Genomic DNA, 26,765 nt, shown 5'->3' with positions numbered 1-26,765 from the left:
ATGGATATTGGATATGATAAATGGTCCCGGGCGCATTCCAAGGCAAATAGAACTATGACCATGACATCGAATATTGCAGAATCAGTAAATGCAGCAAACAAGCACGCAAGAGACCTCCCAGTTGTGAATTTGCTTGACTTTATGACAACATTGATTCAAAAATGGAATTACACCAATTAGAAGGATGCAGTGGAATCATTTATGAAGATTGGTGCAAAGTATGAAAAAATATTGACAGATAATACTATCTTATCACAGACGATGACGGTATGCATTTTCAAAATCATAAAAACACTGCATGTACTGTATTTTTACTTTTTTACCTTAGTGATTTTACTAAACAACTGAATATTGTTATTTAAAAAATACTATTACTTCATATAGATAATGACTTTTCTTAATTAAAATTATACTAGGTGTTGCCATCAACTGAATTCTTACATTTAGTAATTGATGGCCAAACAAGAAATGTGGTGCGCCTACATGAAAGAAACTGCACTTGTGGGAGGTTTCAGCTAGACGATATTCCATGTCCACATGCAATGGCAGTTATACAAAAATTCCATATGGATTCATACAAGTATTGCTCGGATTATTATAGCATAGACTACTTGCTGAAAACATATGAGATACCAGTAAATCTATTGCCTGATGAAACAACGTGGCAAATTCCAGAACATGTCTCTTTGCAGGTGGTACTGCCACCAAAAGGAAAAATCAAACCAAGAAGACCTAAAAAGAAGAGAGGCATAGGAGGCTGGGAAGGAAATACAGTTACATGTGCACTATGCGGGAGAAAAGGACACAACCGGAGAACATGCCGAAATATTCCAAAGAGAGATTGATATAATGCTTCAATGTTTTTATACAACTCATATATTGTAGAATCATAGCATTTGAATAGCAAAAAATAAAATGCATTTCTTGCACTGGACATATATTTGGTATGATGATTCTTTGCGAAATTACTTTTTGGCAACAAATTTATATGGCTACTTGTATTTTCAATAAGAATCTGTTTATTTTCTATTTTAGTATATAAAAGTGGGATGCATTTACATCTAGTTGCTGCAGGAAAAAAGATGCTAAAATATATCTGTGATACCCAAGTGGTATATCTGTATACCTTATTGGTATATCTGTATACCTTATTGGTATATCTGTATACCTTATTAGTATCAAAATATGTGCAGAAATAGAAGTGGTGCACGCTTTGCAACTCATGTCTGTATTGAACTATAACAAATTGGAAGCCATTTACATGCAGTTATTTGTGCATCATCAGGTACATTAATACAAGGTGATACCCAATGTTATATTTGTATACCTCGCTGGTATATAGTGGTACTGCACTAATATGGCTAAAACAAAATATGCGCAGAAATATAAATGGTGCACCAGATACAACGTGATACCTAAAATGCGCACACTTTGCAACTCATGTCAGTACTTACATCTAGTTGCTGCAGGAAAAAAGATGAGTCAAATACAACGTGATACCCAAATGGTATATCATTATACCTGATTGGTATATAGTTCTACTACACTAATACACCATCTATGCTAAAACTACAGATGAACATTAAAGCTTAGACCATCATCACATTCGAAAGCAGATAATTTAACTTCTGTCACAACTACTTTGTATGTTGCTGGAAGTGTTCACTTCATCTGCCCCTAATTTTCACTTGCTGAATCCATTAAACCTTACCCTCTGGTAAAGGAATGGACCTCGGCATCCTAATAAACCAACAACTTTATGGAAGAAACCTAAGAAAAGCCTAATAAAACAAGCTGAAATCAGAAACAAAATCAGCAAATTTTCAGCATCAAGAGACATAACTATATTGATAACCCCCATGTACTTGAAGAAATCTATTACCACATATTTTGAACCAGAATAATTAAATATGACAAAAGAAACATTAGCAGCTGGAAATATTTTATAAAGGCACAAGTTTCCTACAGTCTTGAATCACCAGAAGGTCATTTACTACTAATAATACCATACTTCACCAAAAACTATTAAAATCCTGCAAAGTTTTCATGATACAATTAACTAAAACCAAAAATAGACCTATACTACTTCTTGCGTTTCTTTCCATGAGTCTTTTTAGGTGCTACTGGAGCCTCAGATTCACTTGATTCGCCATGTAACTGCTTGTTCCTCCCATAGTGCCGCAACAGTATACCAAACCTAGCTCGAAGACCATCCACATCAAAATTGACAACAGGGATTGGAAGATCTTCAATAATATACTCTGCAAAGCAAGCAACATATACTCCACAATCTCTGAAATAAAACAAATAAATAGAATATAAAAATCAATTAGAAGTGAAAATGTTAATATGAATGAGGAAAACAAAGTAAAAAAAAAAGTAACTATTCTTACGAATTTTGCTGGGCAGATTTGTAATCAGTTCAATATCAAAAGGATCAGTCAACTTCTTTCCCATGTGCAGACCATTTTCTACTACAATGTCACTTCTTTGGTTATAAAATTCAATACTAACTAGAAATAGGGGGATCAACACAGCATAAGCCTTTGCCACTTTCTGAATAGCTTTTTTGTGCTTTCGACTACGTAGCAAGTCATATACATAAAAACATCTCTTGTGGAATGACACATACCCCAATATCCAATGCCAAATTTCTGCCAAATTAATTGGAAAAAGGACATGATCAACCTGGTGCCATGGAGTGTTGCAATGCATCCTAAATCCTTTCATGTACTCCATGATATCGTCTGATCTATCAATCAAATGATCTTGTTTCCCACTTTTTACAAATTCTGTGAAAACCCTTTGAATGATATTATTAAAAAGAGTATCTGTAGTTGTGACTTTGATTGGCATATTAATTCCATATTTCGCCTTCTTCCTAAGATAGTAGAATATAATATTCAAGTGCTGCAAAAAAGAGAGGAATAAAACATGACTACCACTAACAATATGAATGAACTACTACAACAACAAAAATAAAAAGCAGTACACATACCGAACTAGAGAGCGGCCTGCCAGAATAGTTTAAGGTATGGAAAAACGTCTTATCATCAATCTGTTCAACTTCAAAGTCAAAACAAGGCTCTAGCTTTTGATCACTAGGTAAATACACTTCCCTATTTCGTATAAAAGAAAATATGGATAAGAAATATAACAACAAACATTAAGAAAAAATGAAAACAAAAGTACATGGAAACGAATACGCACTCTCCCAATTGCATATTTGCTTCAACAAAGTTTGAGAATGCAGTCGTAAGCTTAAAATCAACCGTCTCTGAAATGTCATTTACAAATGGAAATCTTCCTTTGATAACCTTCGAGGATCCCCCAACTGCACTAACACCAGATTGCCAGTCATTCCTATACGGTGACTGTTTTACAGCTACGAGGTGCCTTTTCCGTGTTAAAACTGCAGGAGTAGTTTCAACATCTGTTTGTATCTGAACAATATTTCTTGATACCGACTGATCAGGTTTAGACTTATTTACAGCACGAGTTGTCAGATCATTTCCAGATTGATTTACATTATGTCTCCCTCCTTGTGTAATGGCAACAATTAGATCAAGTTGAGAATCAGTATATTCAAAATCAGAATCCAAGTGAAGATCACCCCCGTGTCAACATGGAGCTTAAATTAGAAAATGCTAGTGAATAAATAAATATACAAAGTTAAGAAATTTAGAAAAAAAGAATGAAAAGTTATATATAGAAGACATTACCAGAAGGCAAATTCACATTACTTCCATCAACATCCACTTGACCAACACCATCAACCCGACATGCTAAACACATAAAAGCATTATCAGCATCACTACTTAAATAAAAAATAAAAAACTATCAAGAACCTATCATTTACATACTAACTACAGAATTAGTAACATCAATATCGTACCCTGTGGAGCAGTATTAGACTCAATAACAACATCTGCTCGTGTCTGTACAGGGATTCCTGATGGCAGCGGAGCAGGATCCGATTTTTTAACGTCATGAGATGACTTCTTATATGTTGCTTGTTGTATAATAACGGTGATTTGATCAATTGCAGATGCAGATAGTTCAAAGTTAGAATCCAAGCCAAAATCATGCTCATTTACGAAGGGGTTGAAAAAAGGTTAGTCAATGCACAAATACATAGAGTTAAATAAATAAATAAATAAATAATCAAAAATTACATATACAACATTTTATCAGAACGCAAATCATCATCCTGTTGCTTGTGCTGAAAATGAGAAACTAACAATTTTAGTCTTATGTATATTACAAGAATACTATGTGCACTAAAAGTAAAGAATGGAATAGTATCCTATAAGCATATATTGCATCTTTGAACAATATACTATAGCATTATATTATATAAAAGATGAATACCGCTGAATTTTCCTCTGGTTTCACTGCCTGCCTACCAATAGCTGCAAGCACCTCCTCAAACTTGTTCTCTACAAAAAGCTTCAAAGCTTGTAACTCCTTCATTACCTCAGCATTGGTAGGTTGGGAATCACCTCCAGTACTTTCAGACATACTTTGTGTCTTTGGTAATTGAGTGCCAAAAACCTGAAAGCTATCGGATTGGCTGGGTTGGCTGTCAGTGCACTCAACTTCAATTTCAAAGCTTAGACCACACATATCAAATTGTTTTTTCTCATCATCAGTTGGGGTGATGTTCTTTAGCTGCAATTATTAAGCACACTAGTTAGAAATAGAAATGATAATAAAGTATGAAAGAAAAAAGATCCATATTACCATATGATACCAATATAGTATACATGTATACCAACAGAGTATATCACTGAACTGGGATATAGTATACATGATACCAATATAGTATACATGTATACCAACAGAGTATATCACTAAACTGGGATATTGCTACAACTGTGACTAAACTAGTGTACCAAAATATTAAGAGATGCAATAAAACTATGAGAAAATTACCTGCTTGCATTGCAAGCTACACATTTGCAAAGCAACTCGCTCATTCGGGATTTGACCTATGACTGCCCATTTCAAAATTCGTGGAAGTTTGTTGTTTCCAAGATGATGAGCAAAGTGACCATCCAAACTTGGGCAGCATTCATACAACCAAGTCTGTAAAGCCAACGGGAAGCCACCAAGTCTATAAAAAGAAGGCTTATTTTGAAACTTATTGGAACACGAGTCAATTGTAGGTTTATAAACATCTATACCCCAGGGATAATTATTAAAATCACCAGACTCAACCAAGTCAATGTAAGACCGTGAAATAGTCTTTGTTTTGAGTTGAGAAAATAAGAAGCTGTTGACAAAATACATAACTGCTATCTTCAACGCATCATCATCCATTTCCCAATTCTTCTTCTTAAAACAGTCTGCTAGTTGGGCAAATGTCACGGATGCAGTCCCAAAATATTTTGAAATCAACCTATTCTCTGCTATGCTCTCTATACTTGTACCACCCTTACATTTCAACCCAGTAACAAGTGCAAATTCACCCAAGCCAAACCGCAACCTATAATCATTCACTACAAACCGCATCTTATTTTTAACCTCATGATGTAATTCTCTCATAAGCAAATGGTGCATAACACGAATCTGCACAATCACTGGTGGCAGATCCAAAAAATAGCCAAAGTATGTTTTCTTAAACAGTCGAAGTTGCTGCTTTGATAAATTCGCTTTCAATTGATGAATAACATGGCAATTGGTATCCCAATCAACCTTTGGTTTATAATCTAAGTCAATAGGCACAAGGAAATCCCAACACTGCAAAACATGTTCATAAAAAATAATTGTAGAAATAGAATTCACTTAAAATGCAACTAAACCAACTAAAAATATCACAACTACCATACGATATCAACACGACATATAATTATACCAGCAGGGTATACAATTATACTGACTAATTTCCGGCAACTACAAATGACTATACTACTATTACATAACAGATAGGAATAAAGAGAAAAAGCAAAAAGGAATGCAGCTATAAAGTATTTTCAAGATACTGTACGATACTACTATTATTAAATGAAAAACAAATAGCGAAGACAGCTAAGAAAAGATCCAGAAGCATATGATAGTATATAGATATACTAACAGGGTAAATAGTTGTACGGGGTTGTTCCAACAACTGTATATAACTATAAAAACTATCACATAACACACATACACTATGTCTATAGGCACAAAACTTTTATGGGAAACATCATGTGTGCTATTGCCACTGCAACAAAACACCAGTTACGCAACAATCGGATAAAGAACATAAATGCAATTTTTTAGAAGAACTATGTCAAATAGCATTGCCTCCCCCTTCCAGACTCAAGTACTATGTCAATCATGTAACTGAGTACCTGGCATCTTTTTTGTATACTACTTAGCACCAATTCAACAAATCATTTTCATTAGAAAATAAGTCAATCATCTCCTAACTTATTACTTAAGGTTAAGGGATTCTTCAGGTGTTTCAAAAGGGACAATGGGTGTTATTCAGAAAACGCCCCATACATGATCACTCTACCCCGATGCCTGCCTATAATCAATGCCAGTGGTGGTCACCAGCCAAGGCCGTGGGGCTTCTGCACATTGACCCCATCCACACCATGCCACCTATAAAGAAAAGCTCTGCACACATAACTTACACGGTCCCATTCCTTCCATACTTGCTTCTCCCCACCACTATCAACTGGCCTAAACACTAGATCACGCACAAAATCATCTAATGCAAAGCTGAAAATCAGAAATCACACAGAGCAGCTCTGGCTTCAATAAATTTGGTTGACAACAACAGCTACTGATTGACAGCACTAGTGAATCAACGACCATTTTTTTAAACCTCAAGCAGAACATTAATTTAATCTGTCTATTTAATTCAAAAAATTAACACAACTGACTATAACTATAATATAATACAAAAGCATAATAAGAAATCAAAAAATAACAATGTACTATACATTAAAAATCGCAAAGATCATAATTATAAGAAAATTACCTTCTTGGGTGCGACACCGATTTTTCTCTTCTTTAACTGAGAATCATCGCTACAATCAACATCTACTAGTTGAGTTTCTGTTTCAGGCACGGATTCACGTCGGCTTCCCCCTAACTCAGAATCCTCAACAACTTTACCTTTTCCCTTATTAGTCACAGGAACATCTCCTATGACTGGTTCAGAATTTGTGTCGGGTAATGATAGGTAAGGAGTTTCATCGACTGACGCGACATTAATATTTTTGCCTTTTCCACCCTCTAATTCTACATTTTCAGTTGTGTTTTCAGCATGACTACTGCTAGGGTTACGACTAAGTGGAGACTGAGAATCAGAAAATAAGAAAAAACTAGGCCCAGACATGGCTGATGCAACGGATTCAGCAGCTACTTCTTTTGAAGAATGATATTGTCCAAAGCGCCACCATCTACGCGCACAACTCTTCCGACCCATAGAGAAAACAATAACCCATAGACATTGATTCACAAAAGTACAAAGGAAAATATAAAAATCCTATGATTTTGAAAACCCACTTTCACTAAAATGTACTTTCAGAAGCAAAAAATTCACCCAAAATTAGGTACTAGACGAAGAGATAGAACGGAATCGGAAGAAAAAAATTTCAACTCGAATGTGTTTCACTTTTGCGTTCTCATCGGTTGTCTATGGAGTTATAGAAAGTGTACTCTGTTAACTGATAGAGAAAGAAGGAAAACTTGGGAATAATGGGTAGAATGGGCTGGATCGAAGATAAGGGAGAGATGGGTAGATTGGGCAGGGCCGGGTAAATAGATTGGGCCGACTAGGTAGGCAGGGTAAATAGTTTGGGGATGAGTATTAAAAGGTAAATATTTTGGGCCTAATAGGTATAAAGTGAGATTTTCCCTAAAATAAACATATCCCTTAGCTAATATATGTGCAAATTTATTAAGGTAATTGTAAAAAATTACTTTAGTTATAGTGTAGACTTAAAAATTGATTCTCACTTTTTGAATTACTAAACTATTAGATGGGCAGGATAATAAAAGTTGAATAACTAGTATCAGTTTAAAAAGTATCTTTTGTAAATAAATATTTTCTTGGTTTAAAAATAGGTCTAGACTTGGTGTCAATTTGTCTTGGCAAAATTCGGTTTTAAAGACACAAATAAATTTGAAGGCTCACTTGCAAAGATGAATAAAAGAGATTCCGAAAAAAATTCATTCTGCCCATACACATTCCCAGTAACAGTTAACTAATTCCTTTGAAATATGTTTGACTTTTTATATAAAAAGAAGTGTTTGAAGTATAATATTAAGCTTACTAAAAATTGAATACACTAGTGGCAAATAAAAAAAGTTGTTAGATTACCGATTTTAGACCTTATTCTAATTATCATATCCTCTGTGATATAGCAAAGAGCCTAAATAATTAAATTCAAACTTGAGATAAACCCCAAATGCATAGGCAAATTAACAATCACAAAAGTTAGATAAAACGAATGGCAAAAGAATTAAAAGAAGAAGAACGCCATATGCGCCCCCAAGCGTTTCGCTTGTTTTCTTGCTATTTGGTGCATCTAAGGAATATGGTATGTGATGACTCCGTGCTCGGATGGTGGCGTCAAGTCTCATTTTGAGACTCCATTGCAAGGGTCTCGAATTAAGACTCCATGTGCTCCAAAATGTACATATAAAAAAAGAGAGAAATAAACAATTAGCAAAATAACTTAAGAGTTTAATTAACATATGCAAGAACATGAAGGATTATTAAGTGGAGCTTGATTTTTAACAATATATCAAGATCAAGATATGCAAAGAGGTCGTAGTGTCATATTATTTTATGAAATTCCAGCCATACTTGTTTCCTAAAGAAAAGAATTTTGGATGACTAATAGCAATATGTTCATAACTTCGGCTAAAGCATATCAAGTCTTCGCTTAACAGTGTGCATTTAGATAAATCTATTCTTAAACAAGTTGTTCGGAATCCTAAGCACGATGTTTAGGCGAAAAGGTGCTAAATCACAATAGCAAATTAATCTTTTGCTAGCTCATGAAAAAAAACCTTCTTAAAATCATGGCATCTAATAGAAAAGTATTCAAAAGGAGATAGGTATTTTCATGTGAGTATTTCATCAAATATCAGTCAAGCATGCTTCTAACACTACATACCAAAACATGATCTCCTTAAAAGACTATTGCTAACAACTTTAGTCATAGATCATTCCCTTAAACAAACATTTATTAGAGCTATTTTTATAGCACCAAATATAAAAGCTTAATAGAAACTAACAGTCCTCGCAGCAAAGACACACCAGGCATCAAACGTGCCCTAATCAAAATCAAAATGAGAGTGAGAGGGGAAGATACAGACCTTTTGCAAAGCAGCGAACAGAGGCGGGTCTTAGATGTGCTATCGAACTTCGATCTCGACCTTACTCCTTCCTATCGGACAAAAGCAGACTCAACTAAAATAAATAAAGGATAACCAAAATTTCTGCTATGGAAATACCAAATAGAAATAGTAGAGGTGTTGAAGTTAAAGCTTTTACTTAAGGAAATAGCTAATAGGAAAGAGTGAATTTTAGTGAGGAGAAGATAACATCTAGAAGTCCCCCAATATTTCCCTATTGCAAGTATTTATAAAAGAAACTTAGGGCTATTTGGACGGGATTTTACCTCTTAACTCTTTTGAAATTTGAACGTTGGTAGAGGCAAAAGAAAAGAGGAAGAATAAGAGAGGCAGGATTCAAAAGATATTTACCTTGGATTCTTCCCGGAAATTGTCACGCCCCAAAAACTGAGGAGCGCGACCGGCGCTTAATCGAGTAAACCCGACTGAGCAAGCCTGCTAGGTTTCATTCTACCCAAACTAATTCATGAATAAATAGGAGATGAACTCCATTAATCATACTTTGTAAGTATTTCATTAACAACACCCACTTTATTTCCATTAGCAGCTTAAAATATAATTATCAAAATATTACAAGTTTTATAAATCTTTGCCAAACATCAATATTTCTATTTTATTTCCAATACCCGACACTACCTACAACCTGTCTACAAAGTCTCTAAACATAACTGAAGAGTAATGTAATATGGAAATGCCGGTAACAAGGCTTAGGCTATACATCAAATACAAAGTACATGATAAATAGATGAAACAGGACCCCGAAATGAAGTGGGGCTCACCAAGTCAGCTGAAAGGATGATGCGGCTCTAGCTGCGACCAACACTGCCTGCTATAGAAACACCTACATCTATTAAAGACGTAGCGCCTTCGGCAAAAAGGACGTTAGTGCCATCGAATAGCACTAGTATGTATAACTAAACACCATCTACTTAGAAAGAACTTTCATACAAGAATAAGAAATCACAAGTATAACTCAAAACTTTAAACGATCACCATATTATCAACATGAAAGAATTACACAACCTTCACATCATGTTTCCATAGCCTTTAGTTGGGCATTTCATACTGTTCCACATCGTTCACATTACCATCACTCTCTTGAGCGGAGTCCGATCTCGACCCAATCGGCTAGACTATCTCCCGGAGACGTTACCAATATTCTATTCACACTTTCCAATTTCAATCATCAATGCATAACCGCCATGTGTATATGTCATGGCGTCCGATCACGGCCTGATCGGCTAGGCCGCCTTACCGAGGCATCACCATTTTTCATTATTCATCTCACTCCAATCTTTGGTTACACATGTATTAGTTTACCGACACTTAGGGCCATAATTTTCACATTCCACCATTCACGTTTCACATTATTCCCATTTTCAACATTAGGTTTGTAATTCAAGAGAGTATGACACACAAGAGCAAATAAGGTTGTAGGCGTAGATGAGACTTCATTTAAATGGCACAACAACGTACTTCAATTTAAATCTAAGGTCTAAGCATTTCGATACATGATTCATAGTCCTTGCACCTTTTCAAATTATCAAGAATAGCATGTTGTTCAATTTGAGGCACAGTTTCCACGCATATAAGGTTGCAACACCAAGTCAAGTGAAATAACAATCAATACAACAATTCAATTTAATCTTACCATACTCACACATCCAACGATGAAGCTCAATTTCTAAAAGACAGGGTTTTAGCCATACATACTTGTTTAAGCTTTCCTTAAGTTACTATGACATTCCGGAAATCCTAACAATCCCAATCTACTTTGAGAAATAATAAAATTGAACACAAATTAAAAAGGTATTCATGGTTTCATCTCATTTGAGCATTTTATCAAATACTAGTTGGGCATCTTGATTTTAAATCTCTTTTACAAGGTTTCCTTCATTCCCCAACCCAATCTTTACTTATTTATGTTCAACAATCTTTCCACAATCCTAATTTGTACATGCATGAATACATAATAGTATTACACCCAAGAATCATACCTCAACACCCCATCTTATACCCCAAACTCGAAATTTAAGTCTAATGTATAGAATCTTACCTCTTAGATGAAGAACTTGTGATTGGGTTCTTTGATTCTTGATGATTGATGCAAGATTGGATGATTAAATGTTGGGTTCCTCCTTTTATCTCTAAAATGCTCTCAACTCTCTCTAAAATCAGTAGAAAAATGCCCCCAAATGAAGCCCCAAAGACTATATATTAAAACGGGGGTCGGGTTATAAAAATAGGAAGATTAACCCTCCGAATGCGAGTCTGTGGTCGCATAATGGACCGCAGAATGGGTATGCTGGCCGCAAACGCATCGCAAAACTCGGTTCCCAAAACGGGGCTACACTGGTCCAGTTTGTGACCAGATTTGCGATCGCAAATCAAATATGCGGACCGCATAATGGTTTTTGCGTTCGCATATCTGACATAGGTTCGCATTTTCCAGCCTTTGGTAATTTGACTATAACTTTGTGTAGGAATGTCCAAATGATGAACGGTTTGAAGTGTTGGAAACTAGACTCAAAGACCTTTAATTTGATAGTTATTCATTACACAAAACCTTGTACATATTTAGATATGATCGTTCAAAATACCTTTGGAATCTTAGCCTATTATGAAACTTTTCCCATTTGGCTTACACTGAGGCCTCTCCTTGGACCCCAAATTACTTACCACAAGACTTGTATACTTATATACCAAATATAATTGATGCCCACCATGTTAATAGCACAAAAAATATTATAATTAACCTACGTGGCACCACAAAATCCTAAATTACTTAGCGAAATTTTCCGGGGCCTTACATTTCCCCCCCTTAGGATCATTCGTCCTCGAATGAGGAGTAGAGTCCGACTTAAACACTTAACATAATAAATCTCTTTCTAACCTACCTCAAGTCCCTAAAGTTTGACTAACTCCCAAATTTTTCAGAAATTTTGGCAGAGTCTCCTTTGTAACTAGGCCTATCCACCTATCAGAGAACCACCAAAACCATCCTAAAAATACATCCACAACTCGACAAAGTACCATAATGTATGTATCAATAACAAGAACCTCAGCATTACAAATACCAAATTATCTGATAATACCTGGAAATAGACTGCACATTTTAAATCATATCACCTATAAGGTACCTTTCAAATCAAAACTAATTGTTACATAATCAAGCAAATCTTTCCACGACACTTTCGGCCTTCAAGATGGCCTCCTCGACTTACAGGCTTTACCATAACCCATTCGCGAAAACAATCCCAACCTTCAAACTTATCTAACAAGGATGACAACTAGATACCTCGCATAAGCTAACTATCCATTAACTTCACGTTCAATAGTTTCCACCGGGATGATACACAAAAGGTCTCCAACTACCTTCTTAGACATAGACATATGAAAACACATAATACATGTAGAACAACGATGGTAAACATCATACTCATAGCACGACCCAATGTGAACTACACTTATGCAACCTTCATTATCAACTCACATAACATCTTTAGGGGAAAGTATTGAGAATAACCCCTTTACCTTCCTAAACTCTAAATCTCTACACGAACGCCCATGCTAAAGCTTTGATGACCTTCCACAATTACTCTAAGATGTGCTATCATAAACTGACGACAAAATTACCTATCAAATATATGTGATCACACTGTGATGCTCCTTTTTGACATGTTTGAACCTTCAATACCCAATAGATTTAATACAATAAGGAGCAACAGAGTTCAAGATCGGGCTGGAATTATTCAAGAATCCATTAAGGCGCTGAGCAGAGTACTTCCTGAGGTTATATGGGTAACTAGTATCTTGGCAATATGAATCATTAAGGAGGAGTATTCAAGTATGTGACCCAGTCGTCTCCTAGAGTGTAGGAAAAATCCAGTTATCAAGAATAAGAATATTCCGGCACCTTGAATGCGATATGGGTTTCAAAACACATGAAGTTGAATTACACTCTTAATGTTAACTGACACAAGGAATCTATGCCACAAGCCCATGAGGATGAAAAGAAGTCGAACACTTATGAGATTATCATACTTCAAACAACTTAACCCTTCCTGATAATTGATCCTATATGAGAGGAGTAAAGATACAATAACTTGTCTTCCAAATCAATATGCTCATGATATGTGCAAAAATTTGAAGGCATCTAATCTCAACCTTTCACGAGTGAAACCATATAGCTAGGACATTCTACCATGGGGGTGAAATCATGTATTGGTTAGAGGAGTTCCAATGGTTGAGGTAATGCTCTGGGAAGAAAGACAATTAAAACTCCTATCCTCCTTAAGGAGGTGAAACGCCAGGGGTAGCAAAATTTCCCGCACATGGCAATGACGTTGTCAATAATCCTAGAAGCCGAGTGAGTAGAAGGCTACATAACCCATCCAATCCGACCCATTTAATACTTTTGAAAAGGGGATGCACTTTGGTTTGAAACTATGGCAATATAAGCTTGAACTTAGGGGAAATAATTAATTTTGGAACCCACGAGACAAGCCCACGTAGCCCTAGAAAATCGATAACAATGGCGAGAAAGTACTTAAAACCATTACGAGTTGGTATAAAACAAGGCCCCAAAGTGCCCACATGGATAAGTTTGAAAGAATGAGACATCTAATTGCATTTATATGGGAAACGTAACCTAGGTTATCTAGTCATAGAGACAAGCAGAGTAGGTAAATGGTTGTTAGAAGAACATCTATAAGGAATACCAACAATATTTATTTGTTCTAACAAAAGGAATATGTCGCCATCCTTAATGATATAAGACTTCCTCTTTGATGCCATGAAACATAAATGAATTTTACAATGAGAGTTATCAGATAAAATAGATAGTAGGGTAGCAAAACTAATAAGCACCATTTGGAACCAACAAGCTTAAACTAAGTCGAAGACATTAGAGGTCTATAGTAAAGGGGGATTTACCCACTTTCAGTGTCCTTTTAGAAAAGGGTACTTGTAGAGTACATAAAAATGAGGTGAATTTAATCGAATCGTATAGTGTGATAACTAGTCGAGACATTGAGATAATATCATATTGAAGATTACGGGTAAACAACACACGATGCAAGACAAATGAAAAGAACGTGAAAGAGCCTTATGGAGGTAACATTTACATTGTAACCACTAGGAAGGGTGATAATATAAAGCGATTACGAGAAGCTACATTTTTGAAAGAAGATCTCTGTATGAAGTCACGTGATGTATAGCTCCAAAATTCTAAAATCCAATTATGTGTAGCAACTCTACTTCATAATGAAGCATTACAACACACTTCTACACAACCAGCCATTACAAACCACATTGGGAAAACCTAAAGGCGAGAGTTAGACTGATAAGCAGATCATTGGACTAGCGCATGTGTAGAAAATCTATTATCGAAAGGAGATCATTCAATCTCAGCAATTGCGACATGCCATCAACCCTTGATGAACTTGAAGTGATATGGGAACCCAATGAGATAGTATAGAATAATCATGGAGGGTTTGCAGATGTTCATAATGAGTTCTTTATGGATTTTGACTTGAGAACTACCCAGATGCTAGTGAAAGATAGAAAAACATGAGAAACAGGCATTGTGCTATAATAACCCCCAAAGGTGTGCTTGGTCTTGACGGAGAGCCTAGTACGGGTCCTTACGAGAAAGGAAGTGTTACAATGACTCATAGAAGGATATGTTCTCTCATGGTTATCAAACGAGTGTGGGGAAACTAGCACAATGAATTCACTAACTAAAGAACACAATTAACACATGTTATTGAGGTGTAAAGAGAAACTAAACATCTGGTATAAGCTGGACATGCTTCTGCTATATTAACTCCCAACTGCCATATACGACCATGCTACGAGCAACCACAATACCAGGAAAAAGTGAGCTACTTACTGCAGGATGTCCCAAGTGGACACGAAAGTTATGGTGACACAATATCTTCCTATGATGGGGATGTGAGGATCCCAATTTTCAGAGAGACTTTATGCACATGGTGACCATTTCGATTGACATGCACTCATGTGATAGGTGTTAAGTGATGCTCTTATGTTACTAGACAGTGAAAAGCTTTTATGATGATACTCGCAAGAGAGTAGATTGACTGTTCAAACCATATAAGCCATATACACAACTGAGTAAAAGAGTGACTCGAGAAGGATCACAACACTGGGATGCTTTACATGGAACTTGACACCACATAGGTAAACTTTACGACGGTGCATGCATAGGCACAAATGAGTAGACGTTGTCCATACAAAATATTTTGTGAGAAATTCATCGGATATAGTCCCTTGTTGAGAATTTAGAAAAGCAAGTCAGAAGTGCTAATCCTAGAGTCATAACTCCATTCAAGGACACAATTATAGAACTTAATTCCACGAGAATGTAAATAAGAGGATTTGTAATAGAGTGGATTCACGAGTAATGCGTCTCGTTCAAAGAGTTGATACATACAATGTTTTGTTATTCAACTCCTTGTTAAGACTATGTTTATGAGAATTCTTCCATAAGGATGTACACATGCAATGAGTAAAATTTCTGTGTTGTTCATAATGATGTACTAGAGAGTGACTTACTTGGTGACTTTAGGTTGATAGGGCAATAACTTAATCGATGCTCCTCGACTCCACATCCCTAACACACATCGATAACATACCAATATACTACATTATCTGGTGGTGCAGTGAGATTAATAGGAATAAGGGCACTCCCCTCTTAGCGATAGGTTCTAACAATCCCTCTATGGCTCCATACATTCTCCTAACAAACACTTGGGCAATCTCCCTCATATTCAATGGTGGGGGCATTCCCTCCTTAATGCTTCAAAATCATGAATTACTCATCTTAAGATTTAGACATAGAATGGAAACTAGCTCCTTATCTTGAGCTCTACTGCACGATCTTGGAGTATCAAAGAAGGGTAAAATTCCTAAATGTCCAAATAGCCTCCAACTTATAGATGTGGTCGACTACACACCGATAAGAAGGACTCTACTAGACATGGCTCCGAGATATCCTAGGACACTTTAAAACCTTAGGCTCTGATACCAAGTTTGTCATGCCCCAAAAATCGAGGAGCGCGACCAACGCTCAACCGAGTAAACCCGACTGAGCAAGCCTGCTAGGTTTCATTCTACCCAAACTAATTCTTGAATAAATAGGAGATGGACTCCATTAATCATACTTTGTAAGTATTTCATTAACAACACCCACTTTATTTCCATTAGCAGCTTAAAACATAATTATCAAAATATTACAAGTTTTATAAATCTTTGCTAAACATCAATATTTCTATTTTAATTCCAATACCCGACACTACCCACAACCTGTCTACGGAGCCTCTAAACATAACTGAAGAGTAATGTAATATGGAAATTCTGGTAACAGGGCTCCGGCTATACCTCAAATACAAAGTACATGATAAATAGATGAAACAGAACCTCGAAATGAAGTGGGGCTCACCAAGTCAGCTGAAAGGATGATGGCTCTAGCTGCGACCAACACTGCCTGCTATAGAAACACCTACATCCATTAAAAACGTAGCGCCCCCGGCAAAAGGGACGTTAGTGCCATCAAATAACACTAGTATGTATAACTAAACACCATCTACTTAGAAAGAACTTTCATACAAGAATAAGAAATCACAAGTATAACTCAAAACTTTAAACGATCACCATATTATCAACATGAAAGAATTACACAACCTTCACATCATGTTTCCATAGCCTTTAGTTGGGCATTTCATACTGTTCCACATCGTTCACATTACCACCGCTATCTTGAGCGGAGTTTGATCTCGACCCAATCGGCTATATTGTCTCCCGGAGACGTTACCAATATTCTATTCACACTTTCCAATTTCAATCATCAATGCATAACCGCCATATGTATATGTCATGGCGTCCGATCACGGGCCGATCGGCTAGGCCGCCTTACCGAGGCGTTACCATTTTCCATTATTCATCTCACTCCAATCTTTGGTTACACATGTATTAGTTTACCGGCACTTGGGGCCATAATTTTCACATTCCACAATTCACGTTTCACATTGTTCCAATTTTCAACATTAGGTTTGTAATTCAAGAGAGTATGGCACACAAGAGCAAATAAGGTTGTAGGCGTAGATGAGACTTCATGTAAATGGCACAACAACGCACTTCAATTTCAATCTAAGGTCTAAGCATTTCGATACATGATTCATAGTCCTTGCACCTTTTCAAATTATCAAGAATAATATGTTGTTCAATTTGAGGCACAGTTTTCACGCATATAAGGTTGCAACACCAAGTCAAGTGAAATAGCAATCAATACAACAATTCAATTTAATCTTACCATATCACACAACCAACGATGAAGATCAATTTCTAAAAGACGGGGTTTTAGCCATACATACCTTGTTTAAGCTTTCCTTAAGTTACTACGACATTTCGGAAATCCTAGCAATCCCAATCTACTTTGAGACATAATAAAATTAAACACAAATTAGAAAGGTATTCATGGTTTCAGCTCATTCGAGCATTTTATCAAATACTAGTTGAGCATCTTAATTTCAATTCTCTTTTACAAGGTTTCCTTCATTCCCCAATCTAATCTTTACTTATTTATGTTCAACAATCTTTCCACAATCCTAATTTGTACATGCATGAATACATAATAGTATTACACCCAAGAATCGTACCTCAATAACCAATCTTATACCCTAAACTCGAAATTTAAGTCTAATGTATAAAATCTTACCTCTTAGATGAAGAACTTGTGATTTGGTTCTTTGATTCTTGATGATTGATGCAAGATTGGATGATTGAATGTTTGGTTCCTCCTTCTCTCTCTAAAATGCTCTCAACTCTCTCTAAAATCAGTAGAAAAATGCCCCCTAATGAAGCCCAAAAGGCTATATATTAAAATGAGGTCGGGTTATAAAAATAGGAAATTAACCTTCCGAATGCGGGTACATTAGCCTTTTGGGTACATAAGGCTATATATTAAAATGAGGTTGGGGACTAGTGCAAGTACCTTTGGAATCTTAGCCTATTATGAAACGTTTCCCATTTGGCTTACACTTGGGCCTCTCCTTGGACCCCAAATTACTTACCCCAAGACTTGTACACTTATATACTAAATATAATTGATGCCCACCATGTTAGTTGCACAAAAAAAATTATAATTAACCTACGTGGCACCACGAAATCCTAAATTACTTAGCGAAATTTTTCGGGGCCTTACAGAAATAGCGAGACTTTTGCCTGATTTTGTGCGAGCCGTTGTGCCATTATGCTAGGAAGTGATCCAACTCGTAAAAATAGCACGGTATAGTCAGTTTTCGGACTGGTCATTTAAAAATAGCCAGCATTTATCAAGTAAATGAAAAATAACCACTATTTTGCTGCAACAGAGACCAGTCCAGCATAATATACTGGAGTTCGGTGCACTTGTGTATGAACTCCAGCATATTATGCTGGACCGGTATACTTTGCTGGATCCAGTATAATATACTGGAGACTGGAGCACCGGTGCTCCAAACTCCAGTATATTATGCTGGACCTGTATACTTGCTGGAACTCTAGTATATTATGCTGGAGTTTTAGTGTACTTATGCTGGAACTCCATCATATTATGCTGGAGTTCCCGCATACTTATTCTGGAACTCCAGTATAATATGCTGGAGTTGAAGTATACTTATTTTGGAACTCCAGCATAATATACTGACGTATTTTCCGGGTTTTGAACAGTGTTTTCGCTTAGATTTATCTTTACAGAAAAGTGGCTAAATTTCGATTACTTTTAAAACTGGGCTATTTTTGAACGACCAATTATAAATCTGGCTATTTTTGAATTTCTCCCATCCAACTCCCCTTCAGTTCCTATTATCTCCATTTCTCCAAGTTCTTACTTAGATGTATGACACATGTTTTATCTTTATATCAATGGTCTAAATTTAATTACTTGACACAACATTTTAACCACAGTTAAAATAATAAATATCTTATATATTTACTCCTAAAAAATTTGAAAATCCCATAACTAAAAGATTTGATAATCCCAAAATTGTAGGAGCTAAATTCTGAACACTCATCAATTAATGCATTTTATTTGCTTTAAACCCTTCTGAATGTAAAAAGGAGCACGTAGAAAAAATATAAGTTTTTGAAATCTAGAATTTCGACAAGTTTTCGAAATTCATTCATTTAGTTTATGTTAAAAACTTTTTTTCCACATCTCGTTTATGTTAGTGATTTTCTTCTTTCATACTTTTTATGTTAACTTATTTTAATATTTCGATTACTAGGTATTTCTTTCTTCAAAGTAAAAGCGAGAAAACAACTCAAACATCTTAGACTTTTTGATCCAATAATGCTGGGTTATTTGTTTTAGTAGACAAACTGAACGTATTTGTAATAATTTACTACAAACTTTTACATATACCTAAATTGTTGTTTAAAGACCATCAAGTCTCATAATTATGTAAAGCCATTATCTATAGTTTATAGGGAGATTCATTGTTTTTCAATAAAAATGGAGGGGGATTATAAGATATAATATGAAATGGAACTACTTTCTTTTATTTATTTTCAAAAATATTTCACTTCATTATTTGGTAAAAATACTTTTTGGCACAATAAGTTTGAGGTATCTTAATATTCATACGTTGTATTTCTGTTGTAAGTGTTGTTCTATTTAAAAAGGAAAAAAGAAGCACAAAATTGGAAAAAATATCAAAAGTTCAAAAAAAAAATAATGAAAATATTATTATCCTAACCATGATTAAGTAAATGTTTAGGCAATTAGATTTAGACCATTGATATAAAGATAAGACATGTGTCATCCATCCAAGTAGGAACTTGGAGAAATGGAGACAATAGAAAATGGAGGGGAGTTGGATTCGCTAGGAAGAGGAAAGATGGCAGGGAAGCCATGTGAACTGTAACAGATACGAAGAGAGGGGTGGGGTAAGAGGCGTTGGATTTGAGGAGAAAATTCATTAACAATTAAATGAAATTTTTGAAATCCAAAAGAGAGATATTTTTGTGGAAGAATCTAGAAAAGAATTGAGATATGGGCTAATATTTTTGGGCTGATTTAAAGATTTATTTGGGCTGTCTTGTTTGGAGTGCTTTGGGCAGCTAGAATTAATAGAAAAATATTGGGCTAGTAACTAAGCCACATTTCCTTTCTTCTTACCAAATTCTTTGGGCTTCTAATAACAACAATATTAATGTTAAGCAAGTAACTAACCTATTTATTATACCTAATCATAATTGCTAATATTTAAATAAAATACTAATCGTAAGATGCTGCAAGATTTATTAAATATAATTTTGTAATATTTAAATGTTATTGCAAAAAATATTCTTGCTTAGTGAGACAAAAGAAATAAAAATACTTTTCGTGAAAGATAAGAATAAATACGATTAAGGTATGAGTGATAAAGACGATAGCTATAGAATTAATAACAATAATAATAATAATAATGATAATGATGATGATAATAATAATAATAATAATAATAGCTATAATAGTTTTAATATTAATAATAAATAGGCATAGTTTGTGTAAATAATATAGTAGAATAACTACCTTATATTATTAGTGATATTAGAAGCGTAAAGAAATAATTGGAAGAAAGGAGGGACAAAATTGGATGTCAACACATACATCACAGAATTAACAACAACATTGGAAGGGGATACACAAACTTAATTTTTCTTCCTTCCTGGAGTCCTTCCAAAATTGGCCATGGTGTGCGCCACAATGTTACCTTCCCGAAATGTGTGCTGGAGGAGGGTCACCTTCCTTTGGTGCATTAACGACCTGCAAACATCAACAATATTATCAAAAAGTCTATTACCACATTGTATTGCTTGTATTGTCTCATTGCAATCTGTCTCTATTTCCACTGGGAATAGATTTCATTCATGAGTTGTTTTGAGTCCTTCCTTTATTGCCTTTAGTTCTGCCTCCAAAGAGCCTCTAGCGTGTATGGACTTTGTAAATCCCACAATCCAGTGCCCATTTGCATTGCAGAATACCCCTCCCATACCACTTTGGCAGTCCTTATGACTAGAATCGACGTTTAATTTGTACCATCCTTTAGGGGGCTTGTACCATTTGATTTGTAATTGCAACCTTTCAATGGGTAGTGAGTTATTTTCCGTGAAAAGCTTGAATTCCACAGCTTTTTGGATAATGTTGTTTTGTATTAATAGAGTGCCTCGGGTTGTTTTGATTATTAGCATTTCTGTTAATCTAAATCTCCCATAGGACAAAAGAGAGGATATAATTCCATTGTAGGAGGTTATGTCTCATGGAATAATCATGATGTTTTAATTAAACAAGCCAATGCTCCCTTGTGGGATCATAAAAGGTTACTTCACCCAATTTATCCCAAAAAGATTTGTTTATTTTGCAGTCGAAAAAGATGTGAATGATAGATTCTTCTTCCTTCATATCACATATTGGACATAGGGGGTCAATATTGATCCCAATCCGGGCAAGGTTTTCAACATGACAGCCTATTGTGGAGACATTACTATAAAAAAAATTATTTTATATGGGCAAGATAAAGACCAAACCCAATTATAGTCCAAATGCTTTACTCCCTCTGTTCCAATTTATGTGAACCTATTTCCTTTTTGGTCCGTTCCAAAAGAATGAACCCTTTCTAAATTTGGTAACAATTTAGCTTAGAGTTACAACTCTATCCTTAATAAGAAGAGTTTATAACCACACAAATACTTTGGGTCGCATTTGGACTTGTTTAGGACCACAAATTCCAAAAGTCTTCATTTTTTTCTTAAACTCCGTGCCCAGTCAAACAGATTCACATAAATTGGAACGGAGGGAGTATGCTATTTGGTTCAATAAGGTTATAGCAACTTTTGGTAGTAAAAATTCCCTTCGATGAAAGAGACCATATAAGAATGTCATTTAAGGGTCCCTTTGTTCGTATTTGATCTTAAGAAAATTTTGATGAGTTTTAGTAGGGATATCCATTGATAGTTTTTTGAGGTCCCATTTGCGATCGGAATAAATATCTCTGATTTTTAGGTTGTAAATTTTAGGTGAAATGGGGCCTTCAATTAGACTTCTTAGGCTTGTGGAGTTTGGGAACCATCTCGTATCCCAAATATTTAAGTTAGAGTTTAGGTGGGGTGACCATGTGATTCCCTTAGAACATAATTCCCACCCTTTAATAATGTCCTTCCAGATAAAGGATTGATTTATTTTAGAGCATCCCCCTCCATATTTAGTTATAATTAGTCTTGCCCAAGGAGAGGTGGGTTGTGTGAGAAGTCTCCAAACTAGACTTGCTAGATTAGTTATATTTTTAGTATTTGCACTATGAATGCATAGTCCCCCCGTCTTCTTTGGTTGACAGACATTTGACTATTTAACAAGGTGTAATTTTTTCCTATTCTCATTGGTCCCCCAAATAAAGTCCCGTTAGATTTTATCTATGTTTTTAATGGTCTTGTTTGGGAGTAGGGTGTATTGCATATAATAGTTAGGTATAGAATTGAGGCATGATTGAGCCAGGGTGGTTCTCCCAGCTATATTAATGAATCTCATTTTCCAAGAGGCAAGTCTTGTCCTCATTTTATCAATTATAAATTGATAATCAGCCGGCCTTGGCATTTTATTTACTCCATCAGTTTCATATTAGATGAGGTAGTTTGACTCAACACAGAGTTTAAGAAAAAAGAAGAAGACTTTTGAAACTTTTGGTCTTAAAAGTTTAAGGGGTAAAAGGTTTGTGGGACCATGTCATTTGTGTGGCTATAAAAACTTCTCATTAAGGGTAAATATGTAAAATAAATAGTTTAAAGTTGAATTATTTCCAAATTTAGAAATGTGTCATTTATTTTGGAACAGACTAAAAAGGAAAGTATCTCATTTAATATGAAATAGAGGGAGTAATATTGGAAAACCTAAGTACGTGCCAAGGCTTTCACTTCTTTTGATACCTAATGTATTGATAATACTGTTCATGATTGTAGAATTACAGTTTTGGGAGAATAGAAGTTTTGACTTGTTGAGGTTTATGTTTTGTTCAGACAATGAATCAAATAACTCTAGGCCTTGTTTAATGGCATAACATGATTTTTCATTTGCCTTAGCCATCAAGGTCAAGTAATCTGCAAAGAATAAACGGGCTAGACTAGGGATTTTTCTTCCTATTGTAATTGTGTCACGATCCTAAAATCGACCCAGTCGTGATGGCGCCTATCGTGAAACTAGGCCAGCCGACACAACTCCTCAATTAACCATTTAATCAATAATAGTCATTTAAGCCTTTAATTAATCAAATATCTCATAATATATGTAACGACCGGACCTGTTGTTTTGAGTTCTAGCATATTGTTCAGCAGTTTGGGGCCGTGAGCAGCTTCACTTCAGGTATTATGACTTGTACGCATGGTCGGAATTGAATTCCGAGGAATTCAGAGTTGATTTGGAAAGGGAATTCTCATTTCGGAAGCTTTAAGTTGAAAGAATTGACTAAGATTGGATTTCAGAGTAAACGACCTCAGAATCAGGATCTGAAGGTTCCAATAGGTTCGTATGATGATTTTGGACTTAGGCGTATGCCTGGATCGGGTTTTGGATGACCCGAGAGCGTTTTGGCGCATATTGTGGAAGTTAGCATTTTGGAAGAAATTTCATAAGTTTGGGTTGAAGTGCATTTCAGTGTTATCGATGTCCGTTTGGGATTTCGAGTCTGGGAGTAGATCCGTATGGTGATTTTGGAGTTGGGAGCGCGATCGGAAGTGAATTTGGAGGTCCGTAGGTCATTTTGAAGTCATTTGGCTAAAGATAGAAATTTGAATATTTTTGAGAAGTTTGACCGAGAGTTTGACTTTTTGATATCGGGGTCGGATTCCAATTCCGAAAGTTGGAGCAGGTCCGTAATGTCAAATATGACTTGTGTGCAACATTTGAGGTCAATCAGACGTGGTTTGATGGGTTTCGACATCGAATGTAGAAGTTTGAAATTTTAAAGTTCATAAAGTTTGGATTGGAGTACGATTCATGATTTCGACGTTGTTTGATGTGATTTGAGGCCTCGAGCGAGCTCGTATCATGTTTTGGGACATGTTGGTATAATTGGTTAAGGTCCTGAAAGCCTCAGGTGGATTTCGGAAGGCTAACAGAATGAATTTCGGACCAAAGAGTTGCTGAAATATTCTGCAGAAAGCTGTTTTGACAGCAACTAGTGAAATCGCGGAGCTGAATTTGGAAGCTTATATCTCAAAATCTATAAGGAATATAAAAATTTGCAAAACCCAAAAGTTGTTTTCCTTGCATTCTAGTTTCCAAAAAAGATAAACCATTCATCATTTGGACATTGTTTCAGAAAGTTATGATCGATTGAAGATGGCTGGTGGAGCAGTTTTGACAGAAATTTCTGATGCATGAAGCCGACTTTAGAAGCTCATATCTCGAAATATATAAAGAGTTATATGGTATGAAACTTATCAAATGAAATATCTTCGAGTCTAGTTTCTAAATCTTCAAACCTTTTGTCATTTGGATATTTCCACAAGGAGTTATGGGCGTTTTAATAGAAGGTGTACAATAGGGGAAAATTGTAATAGGATGTACAACCTGCACAGCGCAAGGTACAACTCGATGAAGCCTGAGCAGATTGTTTTAAACACGAGTTTTGGCCCATTTCTTTCATTTGGCTTGGACGATTTTGGAGAGCTCAAGGGGGATTTTCACCAAGCAACACTAGGTAAGTGATTTCTTCCTATTTTTGAGTTAAATATGTGATCTTACATGAATTTAGACATGGAAAATTAGTATAAATTTGAAATTTTTGGGGAAGACCTAGAATTTGGAATTTTAGACTTTTACCTTGAATTTGAGCATGAAAATTAGAGCAAATTGTATATTTGAGTTAGTAAAGCTATGGGTAGAATTTATCTTTAAGAAATTGCGGAATTCGAGCACGTGGGCCCGAGGGAATTGTGTTCAACTTTTCGAGCGGAGTTGGGAACTTATATACTTTGAATTGTTACAAGTATTAGAGTGAATTTTTATTGGTTTGCCCGTTGTTTGAATAGTTTTGGGGCGTTATGCATCAATTGGAGTCGTTGGAAGGGCTTGGAAGCCAGTTATGGAAATTTCAGAGCAATGTGAGTCTCCTTTCTAACCTTGTAAGTGAGAAGTGTCCCCATAGGTGAGTTAATTGGTTATGTACTCCTATTTGCGGTAGCTACGTACGCACGAGGTGACGGGAGTCCGTGCGTAGCTACTATTATTCTTTAGTCCGGGTAGTTTAGGGCCCAAAAGAATGCTTTCTTGTAATACTTGCAACCTTGTTGACAAACTTAAAATGCTTAAAACCTATCGAACGTGTAAATGAATTTAGGCTAGATATCATTTCTTGACTTTTAAAAGAGAAATTTGCCTTTTCCTGAATATTTTCTCCTTGATGAATTATTGATTTGATTGTTTGAATGTATTTATCTATTGTGGAACGGGCCGAACGCCTCGGTAGATTAAATAGATGCATTTCTGGTTCGCGCCATTCGACCCTCTGGCAGTGCACAATTTAAATATTGTTGGATCGGGCTGTACGTCGTCGGTATGATTTGCGCATGTTTGTATTGCTTGCCTTGAAACTTATTGAAGTTGTTATTGCCTCTTCCCGACCTAAGAATATATGTATAAAAGATGAAAAAGGAAATTTTGGGAATTTCACATAAAAGAAAGAATTGTTTACATGTTTCATTCTATTGAATTACAATTCTGTTTATATAAATCCTCCATTCATTATATTACAGACATATCATTATTGGACCACTAGTAAGTGTTGAAGTCGACCTCTCGTCTCTATTTCTTCGAGATTAGACGGGATACTCATTGGGTACACGTTATTTTCGTACTCATACTACACTTGTTGTGCATTTTTGTTGCACATGCACATGCGTCACTAGTGGCTTGGTGGGCGTAGTAGCATGGTTGATGCAGAGACTTAGGTGAGCTGCACTTCTCGAGACGACCCGCAACCAGTAGAGTCTCTTCCAGATTATTGTATTTATCTTCTGTCCAATTTGTATTCCGGACGGTTGTTATATTGTATTGCTTCCTAGAAATAGCTCATGCACTTATGACATCGGGTTCTGCGATGTCTATGGAGTATTCTGTATTTGCTTCTAAACATTCTTTTATTTACCTTTCTTTTGCAAAGATTATCTTTTACTAGCTGAATTAAAGGAAAAATTTATGTTTTCATAATTATTAAGATAAGAATTTAATTAAGTATTTTGGTTGGCTTGCCTGACAGCGATGTCCTGCGCCATCACGACCCTTAGTGGATTTTGGGTTGTGACAATATAAGTCTAAATGAACCGTGCGGAATAAATACACAAGCCCGACATCGGGGTGTCACTAGTCACAA

General features: G+C 35.7%; 2 protein-coding genes across 2 annotated transcripts; one reads left to right on the top strand and one right to left on the bottom strand.

Annotated features, from left to right (window-relative positions):
- The first annotated feature begins 261 nt into the window (after positions 1 to 261).
- LOC138880940 (uncharacterized) lies at positions 262 to 845 on the top strand. Its single transcript, XM_070161126.1, has 2 exons — positions 262 to 267; positions 417 to 845. The coding sequence occupies exons 1-2, from the start codon at positions 262 to 264 to the stop codon at positions 843 to 845; spliced, it is 435 nt and encodes a 144-aa protein (XP_070017227.1).
- Positions 846 to 2,082: 1,237 nt separating this feature from the next.
- LOC138880939 (uncharacterized) lies at positions 2,083 to 7,420 on the bottom strand. Its single transcript, XM_070161125.1, has 11 exons — positions 6,971 to 7,420; positions 6,815 to 6,837; positions 6,621 to 6,708; positions 4,936 to 5,742; positions 4,372 to 4,671; positions 4,176 to 4,222; positions 3,723 to 3,814; positions 3,211 to 3,541; positions 2,999 to 3,119; positions 2,394 to 2,910; positions 2,083 to 2,261 (listed from the first exon to the last, which is right to left on the bottom strand). Exons 1-11 carry the CDS (start codon positions 7,418 to 7,420, stop codon positions 2,083 to 2,085), a joined length of 2,955 nt encoding a protein of 984 aa, XP_070017226.1.
- Between the last annotated feature and the right edge of the window lie 19,345 nt (positions 7,421 to 26,765).

Source organism: Nicotiana sylvestris, chromosome 11, assembly GCF_000393655.2.
Source record: "Nicotiana sylvestris chromosome 11, ASM39365v2, whole genome shotgun sequence".
Lineage (NCBI taxonomy): Eukaryota > Viridiplantae > Streptophyta > Magnoliopsida > Solanales > Solanaceae > Nicotiana > Nicotiana sylvestris.
The sequence above is the reverse complement of the archived record's forward strand: the minus strand, read 5'-3'. Positions and strand labels throughout refer to the sequence as shown.

Bases quoted from the DNA above. Each gene is read 5' to 3' on its own strand.
- LOC138880939 (XM_070161125.1), bottom strand. From the start codon at position 7,420: ATGGGTCGGAAGAGTTGTGCGCGTAGATGGTGGCGCTTTGGACAATAT. The intron at 3,120-3,210 runs GTGCGTATTCGT...TATACGAAATAG, and splicing joins GCAAATATGCAATTGGGAGA to GGAAGTGTATTTACCTAGTG. The intron at 2,911-2,998 runs GTATGTGTACTG...TCTTTTTTGCAG, and splicing joins GCAGGCCGCTCTCTAGTTCG to CACTTGAATATTATATTCTA.